Below are 13998 nucleotides of genomic sequence, written 5' to 3'. Positions count from 1 at the left end.
GACTTACTAACGAGCAACAACGTCGAATTTTCAGTGAATGGGCCCTAGAAAAGTTGGCAGAAAATCCGCTTTTTTTATCGACAAATTTTGTTCAGCGATGAGGCTCATTTCTGGTTGAATGGCTACGTAAATAAGCAAAATTGCCGCATTTGGAGTGAAGAGCAACCAGAAGCCGTTCAAGAACTGCCCATGCATCCCGAAAAATGCACTGTTTGGTGTGGTTTGTACGCTGGTGGAATCATTGGACCGTATTTTTTCAAAGATGCTGTTGGACGCAACGTTACGGTGAATGGCGATCGCTATCGTTCGATGCTAACAAACTTTTTGTTGCCAAAAATGGAAGAACTGAACTTGGTTGACATGTGGTTTCAACAAGATGGCGCTACATGCCACACAGCTCGCGGTTCTATGGCCATTTTGAGGGAAAACTTCGGAGAACAATTCATCTCAAGAAATGGACCGGTAAGTTGGCCACCAAGATCATGCGATTTGACGCCTTTAGACTATTTTTTGTGGGGCTACGTCAAGTCTAAAGTCTACAGAAATAAGCCAGCAACTATTCCAGCTTTGGAAGACAACATTTCCGAAGAAATTCGGGCTATTCCGGCCGAAATGCTCGAAAAAGTTGCCCAAAATTGGACTTTCCGAATGGACCACCTAAGACGCAGCCGCGGTCAACATTTAAATGAAATTATCTTCAAAAAGTAAATGTCATGGACCAATCTAACGTTTCAAATAAAGAACCGATGAGATTTTGCAAATTTTATGCGTTTTTTTTTAAAAAAAAGTTATCAAGCTCTTAACAAATCACCCTTTATATATCAATTAAATAAAATGACATAAAATTATTTAAATAAAATCATTTAATTAAAATTCATTGGAATTATCTTGAATTTAACCAAGGCTCACTTCTTGGTTAAATTCAAGATAATTCCAATGAATTTTAATTAAATGATTTTATTTAAATAATTATGTTTAATTAAATTTAAAATTACAAAACTTTTGTGAATAATACTACTGTGGGCAAATATTAACATAATTTAAAATTTCCGCTAATATCCACTCATCGTAAGTCTCTTTTTCCCAACATTGACTAGCAGAGCACAAAAATGATATGACTAGCAGAGCACAAAAATGATAGTTCGGGTAATTAAAATTTCAAGGGCCGATGTTGATTTTGAATAAAACACAAACTATTTAGGAAATTATTGTAATTTTATTTTATTATGATATATTGGTATTACTCAATTATGTATGAAACAAAATATCGGCCAAATGGGCGCCGCCACCTCGGTGGCACACCTTCATTCGATGGTCCAAATTTTCGATGACGCTGAGGCATAATGGAGGTTCTATACCATTAATGTGCCGAATTATCTCATCCTTTAGCTCTTGAATTGTTGCTGGCTTATCGACGTACACCTTTCCTTTCAAATAACCCCAAAGAAAAAAGTCCAACGATGTCAAATCACATGATCTTGGCGGCCAATTGACATCGCCATTACGTGAGATAACACGGTCATTGAATTTGTTGAGCAAAAGAGCCATTGTTTCATTAGCTGTGTGGCAAGTGGCACCGTCCTGCTGAAACCACATATCGTCCACATCCATATCTTTCAATTCGGGCCATAAAAAGTACGTTATCATCTCACGATAGCGAACAGCATTCACAGTAACTGTCTGACCGGCCTCATTTTGGAAAAAATACGGCCCGATGATGCCGCCAGCCCATAAACCGCACCAAACAGTCACTCTTTGTGGGTGCATTGGTTTTTCGGCAATCACTCTTGGATTCTCATTCGCCTAAATGCGGCAATTCTGTTTATTGACGAATCCACTGAGGTGAAAATGTGCCTCATCACTGAAGATGATTTTCTTCGAAAATTGATCATCCACTGTTGCCATTTCTTGGAACCATTCTGCCCATTCACGACGTCCATGGTTCAAATTGAATAAGTCTGAAATAGAAAAATGTCAAATAAAATTCGGAAAAAAAACTTGGCGTTTAGGTGTGGTTTACATTCAACATTGGCCCTTACAATTTAACCATCCTTTATTTGACATGGACTGCTTAAAGAATCTGTATATTATAGTCCATGTTAGACAAAATAGAGAGATTAAATACCTGTCTAGTGTGCTAATCATCTAAATTTTAGTCCTTTAGAATTTTTTGTCAGAATTTTATTTTTTATAGAAAATTTTGTCAAATTTTATTTCTTTCGAAAATTTGTAAAAATTTAATTCTATCGTAAATTTTGTTAAAATATTATTTCGTTAGAAAATTTTGTCAAAATTGTAATTGTATAGTTTGTCAAAATTTTACTTATATAGACAATTTTGTCAAAAGTTTGAATTCTTTAGCAAATTTTGTCAAAAGTTTGAATTTTTTAGAAAACTTTGTCAAAATTTAATATAGTAATTTAGTTAAGATTTTGTTTTTTAGAAAAATTTGTCACAAATTTATTTCTATAGAAAATTTTGTAAAAATTCCCTTCCAGCACAAAATTTTGTCAAAAATTTTATTCCTATAGAAAATTTTGTCAAAATTTTATTACTATAGAAAATTTTGTCAAAATTTTATATCTTAAGAAATTTTACTAAAATTGTATTTCTTTAGAAAATTTTGTCAAAATTTTATATCTTAAAAAATTTTACTAAAATTGTATTTAGAAAATTTTGTCAAAATTTTACTAAAATTGTATTTCGTTTGAAGATTTTTCAAAATTTTATTTCTATGGAAAATTTTGTCAAAATTTTTTTAAAGAAGTTTTGTCGAAATTTTATTTCTTAAAAAAATTTTACTAAAATTGTATATCTTTAGGAATTTTTGTTAAAATTTTATTTCTATAGAAAATTTTTTCAATATTTTTTCCTATAGCAAATGTCAAAATTTTATTACTGTAGAAAACATCATTTTTTTATATAAAATATTTTGTCGCAATTTGTTTCTATAGAAAATTTTGTCAAAATTTTATTTCTAAAGAAAATTTTGCCAAAATTTAATATCTATAGAAAATTTGGCCAAAATTTTATTTTTATAGCAATTTTTGTCAAAATTTTATTTTTATAGAAATTTTTGTCAAAATTTTATTTCTATAGAAAATTTTATAAACATTTTATTTCTATAGAAAATGTTGTCAACATTTTACTTCTATAGAAAATTTTGTCAAAATTTTATTTCTATAGAAAATATTGTAAAAATTCGGTTTCTGTACAAAATTTTATTTCTTAAGAAATTTTACTAAAGTTGTATTTCTTTAGAAAATGTTGTTAAAATTTTATTTCTATAGACAATTGTGTCAAAATTTTATTTCTTAAGAAATTTTACTGAAATTGTATTTCGTTAGAAAATTTTGTCAAAATTTTATTTCTATGGAAAATTTTGTCAACATTTTTTTAAAGAAATTTTTTCAAAATTTTATATCTTAAAAAATTTTACTAAAAGTGTATTTATTTAGAAATTTTTTTTAAAATTTTATTTCTATAGAAAATTTTGCCACAATTTAATTTCTATAGAAAATTTGGCCAAATGTTATTTATATAGAAATTATGGTCAAAATTATTTATATAGAAAATTTTGTTAAAATTTTATTTGTATAGTAATTTAGTTAAAATTTTGTTTCTTTACAAAAATTTGTCACAATTTTATTTCTATATAAAATATTGTAAAAATTCGGTTTCTGTACAAAATTTTGTCAAAATTTTATTTCAATAGAAGATTTTGTCAAAATTTTATTTTTTAAGAAATTTTACTAAAATTGTATTTCTTTAGAAAATGTTGTTAAAATTTTATTTCTATAGACAATTTTGTCAAAATTTTATTTCTTAAGAAATTTTACTACAATTGTATTTCGTTAGAAAATTTTGTCAAAATTTTATTTCTATGGAAAATTTTGTCCAATTTTTTTAAAGAAGTTTTGTCAAAATTTTATTTCTTAAAAACATTTTACTAAAATTGTATTTCTTTAGGAAATTTTGTTACAAGTTTATCTCTATAGAAAAATTTTTCAGTATTTTTATACCCTCCACCATAGGATGGGGGTATATTAACTTTGTCATTCCGTTTGTAACACATCGAAATATTGCTCTAAGACCCCATAAAGTATATATTCTGGGTCGTGGTGAAATTCTGAGTCGATCTAAGCATGTCCGTCCGTCCGTCCGTCTGTCCGTCTGTCCGTCCGTCCGTCTGTCCGGCTGTCCGTCCGTCTGTGGAAATCACGCTAACCTCCGAACGAAACAAGCTATCGACTTGAAACTTGGCACAAGTAGTTGTTATTGATGTAGGTCGGATGGTATTGAAAATGGGCCATATCGGACCACGTTTACGTATAGCCCCCATATAAACCGATCCCCAAATTTGGCTTGGGGAGCCTCCCGGAGCAGCAAAATTCATCCGATCCGTTTGAAATTTGGTACGTGGTCTTAGTATACGGTCTCTAACAACCATGCACAAATTGGTCCATATCGGTCCATAATTATATATAGCCCCCATATAAACCGATCCCCAGATTTTACCTCCGGAGCCTCTTGGAGAGGCAGAATTCATCCGATCCGATTGAAATTTGGTACCTGAAGTTAGTATATGGTCTCTAACAACCATGCAAAAATTGGTCCATATCGGTCCATAATTATATAGCCCCCATATAAACCGATCCCCAGATTTGACCTCCGGAGACTTTTGGAGGAGCAAAATTCATCCGATCCGGTTGAAATTTGGTACCTGATGTTAGTATACGGCCTCTAACAACCATGCACAAATTGGTCCATATCGGTCCATAATTATATATAGCCCCCATATAAACCGATCCCCAGATTTGACCATCGGAGCCTCTTGGAGGAGCAAAATTCATCCGATCCGGTTGAAATTTAGTACGTGGTCTTAGTATACGGTTTTTAACAACCATGCAAAAATTGGGCCATATCGGTCCATAATTATATATAGCCCCCATATAAACCGATCCCCAGATTTCACCTCCGGAGCCTCTTGGAGGGGCAAAATTCATCCGATCCGGTTGAAATTTGGTACCTGATGTTAGTTTACGGCCTCTAATAACCATGCAAAAATTGGTCCATATCGGTCCATAATTATATATAGGCCCCATATAAACCGATCCCCAGATTTGACCTCCGGAGCCTCTTGGAAGAGCAAAATTCATCCGATCCAGTTGAAATTTGGTACATGGTGTTAGTATATGGTCTCTAACAACCATGCAAAAATTGGTCCATATCGGTCCATAATTATATATAGTTCCCATATAAACCGTCCCCAGATTTGACGTCCGGAACCTCTTGGAGGAGCAAAAGTCATCCGATACGGTTGAAATTTGGTACATTTTGTCAATATATGGCCTCTAACAGCCATGTAAAAATTGGTCCATATCGGTCTTTAGTTATATATAGCCGATGACTTATTACACAAAAATTGGTCCATATCGCCAAAAATAATCTACCAAAACTCTATTTCCATAGAAAATTTTGTCAAATTTTATTACTATAGAAAGTTTTGTCAAAATTTCATTTCTATAGAAAGTTTTGTCAAAAGTTTATTTCTATACAAATGTTTGTCAAAATTTTATTTCCATAGAAAATTTTGTCAAAATTTTATTTCTATAGAAAATTTTGTAATCTACCAAAACTTTATTTCCATAGAAAATTTTGTCAAATTTTATTACTATAGAAAGTTTTGTTAAAATTTCATTTCTATAGAAAGTTTTGTCAAAAGTTTATTTCTATAGAAATGTTTGTCAAAATTTTATTTCTATAGAAAATTTTGTAAAAAATTTATTTCTGTAGAAAATTTTGTAAACATTTTATTTCTATACAAAATTTTGTCAAAATTTCATTTCTATACAATATTTTGTCAACATTTTATTTCTATAGACATTTTTGTCAAAATTGTATTGCTATAGAAAATTTTGTCAACATTTTACTTCCATAGAAAATTTTGTCAACATTTTATTTCTATAGAAAATATTGTCAAGTTTTTATTTCTATAGAAAATTTTGTCAAATTTTTATTTCTATAGAAAATTTTGTCAAACTAGATTATATACGTATTTAATCGGCCTTTTTTGTTTAATATATACCCCGTATGGGCTAACTTACAATTTAGAAGACAGTGTTAAAAAGTTTTACGATACCTTGCCATCGGCAAGTGTTATCGCAACCCAAGTAATTCGATTGTGGATGACAGCCTTTAGTAGAAGTTCCTACGCAATCCATGGTGGAGGGTACATAAGATTCGGCCTGGCCGAACTTACGGCCGTATATACTTGTTTCCTGTAGAAAATGTAAAAATTTTATTTTTGTAGAAAACACTATTTTTTTATATAAAATATTTTGTCATAATTTGTTTCTATAGAAGATTTTGTCAAAATTTTATTTCGATAGAAAATTTTGCCAAAATTTACTTTCTATAGAAAATTTGGCCAAACTGTTATATTTATAGAAATTTTTGTCAAAATTTTATTTCTGTAGGAAATTTTGTCAAAATTTTATTTCTATATGTTGTCAAAATTTTATTTGTATAGAAAATTTTGTCAAAAATTGATTTCTTTAGAATATTTTGCCAAAATTTTGTTTGTATAGTAATTTAGTTAAAATTTTGTTTCTTTAGAAAAATTTGTCACAATTTTATTTCTATATAAAATATTGTAAAAATTCGGTTTCTGTACAAAATTTTGTCAAAATTTTATATCTATAGATAATTTCGTCAAAATTTTCTTCTTAAGAAATTTTACTAAAATTGTATTTCGTTAGAAAATGTTGTCAACATTTTCTTTCTATGGAAAAATTTGTCAAAATTTGATTTCTTAAGAAATTTTGTCAAGATTTTATTTCTTAAGAAATTCTACTAAAATTGTATTTCTTTAGAAAATTTTGTTAAAATTTTATTTCTTTAGAAAATTTTGTTAAAATTTTATTTCTATAGAAAATTTTTTCAATATTTTTCCTCTAGAAAATGTCAAAATTTTATTTCTGCAGAAAACAAAATTTTTTTATATAAAATATTTTGTCACAATTTGTTTCTATAGAAAATTTTGTCAAAATTTTATTTCTATAGAAAATTTTGCCAAAATTTAATTTCTATAGAAAATTTGGCCAAAATGTTATTTTTATAGAAAATTTTGTCAAAATTTTATTTCAGTAGAAAATTTTGTGAAATTGTATTTCGTTAAAAAAGGTTGTCAAAATGTTATTTCTATAGAAAATTTTGCCAAAATTTAATTTCTATAGAAAATTTGACCAAAATGTTATTTTTATAGAAAATTTTGTCAAAATGTCAGTAGAAAATTTTGTGAAATTGCATTTCTTTAAAAAAGTTTGTCAAAATTTTATTTGTATAGAAAATTTTGTAAAAATTTTATTTCTATAGAAAATTTTGTCAAAATTTTATTTATATAGAAAATTTTGTCAAAATTTTATTTCTGCAGAAAATTTTGTGAAATTGTTACTTCTATAAAAAAAATTTGTCAAGATTTTATTTCTGTAGAAAATTTTGTCAAAATTGTGTTGCTCTAGATTTTTTTTTTTTCTTCAAAATAGGATTTTTCAACCAACGATAAAAGAATCACAGTATCACCATTAAATTCAATCACGAATAACTTTATTTCTGAATGTAATAGATCAAAATGCTTTTGTAAGCAAAAGCTTTTGTATGCAAAAGTAATTAACTCTTTCTACATGGAAAGCCTATTTGGAAGTTAGTTTTGCGAGATCTAAACCCTTTTTACTCTCAGACCGCCAAAAGGCGTCTAGCTCTTTAGTATCAATACTTCAGCGATAATTTTTTGTTTTTTTTGGAAAGAAGTATGTGTGGTATTAGGGCTTCCTCGCTGATAATTTCTACCAATTGTTGCATTAAAATATTTCCTCATAATCGAATGTGTCAATTTGGTATGCTTACAATTTGCGTACTTATAGTCGTCGTTCCATCAATTGTGTGTTAATAGAAGAACACATTCATTTGCTATCTTATTCGACGACTGGCGATAAGATAAGTTTGTTTTGTATAATGCCTCAGTTAATAGGTATTTCAGGGGCATTTACCTTATTGTAAGAATTCCATTTAAGTTTTTTTTATTTATATGGGTGGAGTATTTGTTTTTTATTAATTTCGTTAAAAACAAAATTACTCAAAGAGTAGCTCGGAGAATTGGAATATTTCTCAATTTATGTTAGAAATTCAATCTACACAAAAAATTTTTATGATTCAATCACAAAATTAATTGATCCAATTAATTTTTTAATTGAAATGTCAATAAATTAGCTGATCCAATTAAACAATTAATTGATACTATTAATTTTTTGTGATTGATATTTGTTTCAATTAAAAAATTTGTTGAAGCAATTAAATTCTTAATTAATTTCTTCATTAAGACTTGGAAAAAATTTCGTGAAATTTTTTTTGTGTAGTATAAATTGAAATTTAATTTTTTTTTATTTATTTAGTTTTATTTTACATTATTTAATTTAATTTTGTTTTATTTTAGTTTTGGATTTTTTTCTAATAGGCTTTTTGGTCAGTAGTTTTTAATTTTTTAGTAAATAAAACGATGTGTTTTCATTTTATTTTTATACCCACCACCATAGAATGGTGATGGGGGTATAATAAGTTTGTCATTCCGTTTGTAACACATCGAAATATCGATTTCCGACTATATAAAGTATATATATTCTTGATCAGGGAGAAATTCTAAGACGATATAACGATGTCCGTCTGTCCGTCTGTCTGTCTGTCTGTCTGTTGTAATCACGCTACAGTCTTCAATAATGAAGCAACCGTGCTGAAATGTTGCACAAACTCGTCTTTTGTCTGCAGGCAGGTCAAGTTCGAAGATGGGCTATATCGGTCCAGGTTTTGATATAGTCCCCATATAAACCGACCTCCCGATTTGGGGTCTTGGGCTTATAGAAATCGTAGTTTTTATCCAATTTGCCTGAAATTTGAAATCTAGAGGTATTTTATGACCATAAAGAGGTGTGCCAAAAATGGTTAGTATCGGTCCATGTTTTGGTATAGCCCCCATATAGACCGATCTCTCGATTTTACTTCTTGGGCTTATAGAAACCGCAGTTTTTATTCAATTTACTTGAAATTGGAAATCTAGAGGTATTGTAGGACCACAAATACGTGTGCCAAAAATTGTGAGTATCGGTCCATGTTTTGGTATGGTCCCCATATAAAACGACCTCCCGATTTGGGGTCTTGGGCTTATAGAAATCGTAGTTTCTATCCAATTTGTCTGAAATTGGATATCTAGAGGTATTTTAGGACCATAAAGAGGTGTGCCGAAAATGGTGAGTATCGGTCCATATTTTGGTATAGCCCCCATATAGACCGATTTCCCGATTTTACTTCTTGGGCTTCTAGAATCCGAAGTTTTTATCCTATTTGCCTGAAATTGGAAATCTAGAGGTATTTTCGGGTCATAAAGAGGTGTGCCGAAAACGGTGAGTATCGGTCCATATTTTAGTATAGCCCCCATAAGAACGATCTCCCGATTTACCTCCTTGGGTTTCTAGAAACCGTAGTTTTTATCTGATTTGCCTGAATTTGTAAATATTCTGATATTTTAGGCTCACAAAAACGTGTATCGGATTAAGTTTTTATCGGTCCATTTGATAATGCCTCCATATAGACCGACTTCACTTCTTGACGGTGTAGAAGGCGCACTGATCATGAAAATTACTTGAAACTCAATGTAAAATTATTACTTTATTACTTTACTTCCACAGATTTAAGATTTCAAATTAAGACGTTATTTTATAATTTTCTTGCACACTTACAAGAGATGTTAATGATTCCTCTAAAACTCAAACAAAAATGGTTCTTATAAATTCAGAATCTGATATAGTCCTCATAGGTGAAATCTTTAAATTTATCTTCGGGAAGTGTCCTCAAGTCCTCAAGCCCTCCTGAAATTTCAAAGGAAACCCTAATATTTGGTTCATGGTGGTGGGTATTTAAAATTCGGCCCGGCCGAACTTAGTGCTGTATATACTTGTTTCTCGACGTTTCGCTGGTATGGGTTTTCAGCTTCATCAGGAGAGTGTATTTATTTTGGATTTTAATTCTGTTACATTATAAAAATTACTTATATTACTATAAAACTGGACAACACGACACTAATAATATAATAATATAAATAATTGCACAATGTGAGGGAGTCAAGTCTAAACTTAATACTATATCACAGAATGTTCCTTGTCAAGTTATAGCGATGGAATATTACAGTTTTATTTTGTTTTATTTTATTTTGTTTTAATTTATTTTATTTTGTTTTGTTTTATTTTATTTTATTTTATTTTATTTTATTTTATGTTATTTTATTTTATGGTATGTTATTTTATTTTATTTTATTTTATTTTATTTTATGTTATTTTATTTTATTTTATTTTATTTTATTTTATTTTATTTTATTTTATTTTATTTTATTTAAGTTTATTTTATTTTGTTTTATTTTATTTTATTTTATTTTATTTTATTTTATTTTATTTTATTTTATTTTATTTTATTTTATTTTATTTTATTTTAACAAATGATTTGAATTCTCTGCTGGTGTTTTTGTTTAATTTTTTATAATATTTTTTTATTACTTTTTTTATTGTATATTATTTTAGTTTAATTAATTAATTTTATTTTACTTTATTTTATTTTATTTTTTATTTAATTTTATTAAAAAAAATTATTTGAATTATATTGAATTCTCTGCTGGTGTTTTGTTTGTTTTTTTTTTTTACTTCAGGTCAATTTCAATTTCAATTTTTGAATTCGTCTTTATTAGTCTTCATTTCTCATTATAATTACAATGTTTGGATGAGATTTTATCTTTTAGATATTGCTATAAATAAGATTATTCATCAGAGATACTTCAGGTTATTTTATTTTATTTTATTAAAAAAATTAATTTAATTATTTTGAATTCTTTGCTGGTGTTTTGGTTTATTTTTTTATTTTATTTTACTTTACTTTACTTTACTTCATTTTATTTTATTTTTTTTTTTTTAACAAAAAAAATTAAATTGAATTATATTTTATTTCATTTTGTTTTATGTTATTTTATTTTATTGTATTTTTTTCTACCTTATTTTATTAAAAAAATAAATAAATTGAACTCTTTGCCCACTGTAGCCTTTTTTGGGATTTGCTCTAGGATTTTATCAGTAGCTTTTATGGCTTAGCTTAATTACATTAACTGCAGCCATGTGGTGCATGTAATATCTTCGCGATAAGCAAAATGGATCCTTTGATCATTACTACCATCACTTTTGTCTGCCACAGTATGGAGGTCTTTGAGGTTACAAAGATTCCGTCTTCCATCAATTCAAAGAAAACCCATTTGTTTTTCTTCAAATTTTTATTTATTTATGTTTTTTGCTTTTTGTTGCATGTACCCAAAGAAGGCATCTGTTTCCATAGTGAGACGCGGGCATGGACCAAGAAATGAATTATAAAGACAAACGTTACAAGAAAACTCTACGAAAAAAAATGTGCAGTTTTCCCGTGAAACACTAAAAACGCAAAACTCAAAGCAAACCATTGTCGTGAGGGCCAGACCACTCCAAAGTTAAAATCGTGGACAAAATATCATCTTCATCATCATCACCATTGCCACCCAGGAAAACTAACCAGTGAAGTAAAAAGCGAAGGGGAAATTCCATTTCAAATAACAAAATCGCATAAACAAAAGCTTAAAGAAAATCTAAATATTTACAAAGTGATTGTCAGCAGCCAACACTATTGGTCGGGTGGTGGTGCTCTAAGTGAACGGATTTTAGCCCCCCCCCCCCCCCCCCCAATAAACATTGAGTCTAACTCAAGCCCGCCGCAAGCTTTGAACCACAACGGCAAATATGCGAACCTATCAGCGCGGTTTCTTTTGTTCGGATCTCAGCATTAGGTATCCATATCATGAATGCACTATCACGGTATCCATGCTGCTGGTTTGCATGCTACTGTTGCCCATGTTGTTCCTAGGCGTAGTGGAGATTATGCGCCTGTGCCATAATTTCCGCTTGCGCCAATATCTCAGAAATGCCTTCTTTAGCATGGCATGTTTTAGTTGCGGCTTCATTGCCACCTACCTGAGTACAGAGCTGGCGAAAAATGTAGTGCGCCGTCTGAGGCCCCATTTCTACATGGCCTGTAGGCCGCAACTCAACGATGGCTCGACATGTGAAGACCCAAAAAATCGCAATTTATTTGTTGAACTCTACTATTGTTCCAATCGCGAATTGTCGGCGAGTCAAATGCGCGAATTGTATGTCTCATTTCCCAGTGCCCATTCGTCGCTGTCATTCTATGCAATGCTGTTTTTGGCCTTTTATCTGCATGCCATCTGGCGGGGTGGCCGCGGTGTTAATCGTGTCTTACGTCATTTGCTGCAATTTCTGTTTCTATCGTTGGCCTGGTTTATATCACTGAGTCGTGTGGCCGATTACTGGCATCATTGGTCGGATGTTATGGCCGGTGCCATAATGGGTGTTATCTATGCCACACTTACCTCGGTCTATGTGGGCAGATTTCTAAGCTTCAAAACATCGCCAAAGTCACCGTACATGTTGGCGGCCCCGGCACCGACGTCAGCCGCTCTAATTCCCCATGGCAAGCAATCGTCTGGTCTACATCAAACATCGAACAATCGTAAGACTTCATTGAAGCAATCCATGCAACATGTTGCATCTACAGTAAGCTTTCAATCCAATTCGTTGAGTCATGACATGACACAGCATCAGCAACAGATACGACAACATCACCAGCAGCATCTACAACAACAACAAACGCCACACCAGGCCTACAGCGATCAAACATCATCGACCACATCAACGACAGCATCGTCTGGTGCTGTTTTAGAAGCTGTGGCAGCAACAGCTCCTACCCTGGTCGAGGAAGAGCTGGTAACATTGACATCGGCCAAAGAACATCTTATAGCGTCTAATGAATGCATATGGAAATCGGGTACATAATGACGACAAAAGTCGATAAGATACAACCACCGCCCCCAAAGAGGCCTCCTTGTCAGCGACCAACCGTATCGGTAGATTTGTGATAGTCGATACCATAGTAATTACACACAGCTACAAGAAATGCAGTTTTTTTTGTTACAATTGAAAAAAGGTTGAGTGTCAAAATTTTATTTCTATCGAAAATTGTGACAAAATTTTATTTCTATGGACAATTTTGTTAAAAAATTTATTTCTATAGAAAATTTTTTCAAAATTTTATTTCTATAGAAAATTTTTTCAAAATTTTATTTCTATAGAAAATTTTTTCAAAATTTTATTTCTATAGAAAATTTTTTAAAAATTTTATTATTATAGAAAATTTTGTCAAAATTTTATTTCCAATTTTTTTTTGTCCAAATTTTATTTCTATAGAAAATTTTTTAAAAATTTTATTATCATATAAAATTTTGTCAAAATTTTATTTCCGTAGAAAATTTTGTCCAAAATTTATTTTTACCGAAAATTTTGTTTGTCTTTTCGTGTTTGTTCTTATCGGCATGGCTTCCCGTCACGTCAAACTATCAATGACGGAGTTGTCCTCCTTAAATTTAACACAGAATCGTTATTTGTTATAGATCGATGTTTTTACTTTCTGGAGCTCAAAGAGTACTGTAGACTCCCATTTGTCAAAATTTTAATTCTCTAGAAAATTTTGTCAAAATTTTATTTCTATAAAAAATTTTGTCAAAATTTGATTTCTATAAAAAATTTTGTCAAAATTTTATTTCTATAGAAAATTTTCTCAAAATTTTATTTCTATAATCAATTTTTATTATTATATTGAAAATTTTTTAAAAATTCTATTATTATAGAAAATTTTGTCAAAATTTTATTTCCATAGAAAATTTTGTCCAAATTTTATTTCTACCGAAAAGTTTGTCAAAATTTCATTCCCATTTGTCAAAATTTGAATTCTCTAGAAATTTTTGTCAAAATTTTATTTCTATAGAAAATTTTTCAAAAATTTTATTATTATATAAAATTTTGT

The 13998-nt window shown here is 29.9% G+C and overlaps 1 protein-coding gene across 12 annotated transcripts in view; it reads left to right on the top strand.

The window, feature by feature from the left end:
- The window catches only part of laza (lazaro), a 32590-nt gene extending 19398 nt beyond the window's left edge, over positions 1–13192 (top strand). For 10 of the 12 annotated variants that reach the window (XM_075304460.1, XM_075304459.1, XM_075304457.1 and 7 more), the window contains one exon: positions 11406–13192. In XM_075304460.1, coding sequence (XP_075160575.1) covers positions 11859–12971 — 1113 coding nt within the window. In that variant the 5' untranslated portion in view covers positions 11406–11858 and the 3' untranslated portion in view covers positions 12972–13192. The remainder of the gene's footprint in view (positions 1–11405) is intronic. The other 2 variants (XM_075304456.1, XM_075304451.1) reach the window with 1 other exon arrangement.
- Positions 13193–13998: the final 806 nt, after the last annotated feature.

Source organism: Haematobia irritans, chromosome 4, assembly GCF_050003625.1.
Source record: "Haematobia irritans isolate KBUSLIRL chromosome 4, ASM5000362v1, whole genome shotgun sequence".
Classification (NCBI taxonomy): Eukaryota; Metazoa; Arthropoda; class Insecta; order Diptera; family Muscidae; genus Haematobia; species Haematobia irritans.
The sequence above is the reverse complement of the archived record's forward strand: the minus strand, read 5'-3'. Positions and strand labels throughout refer to the sequence as shown.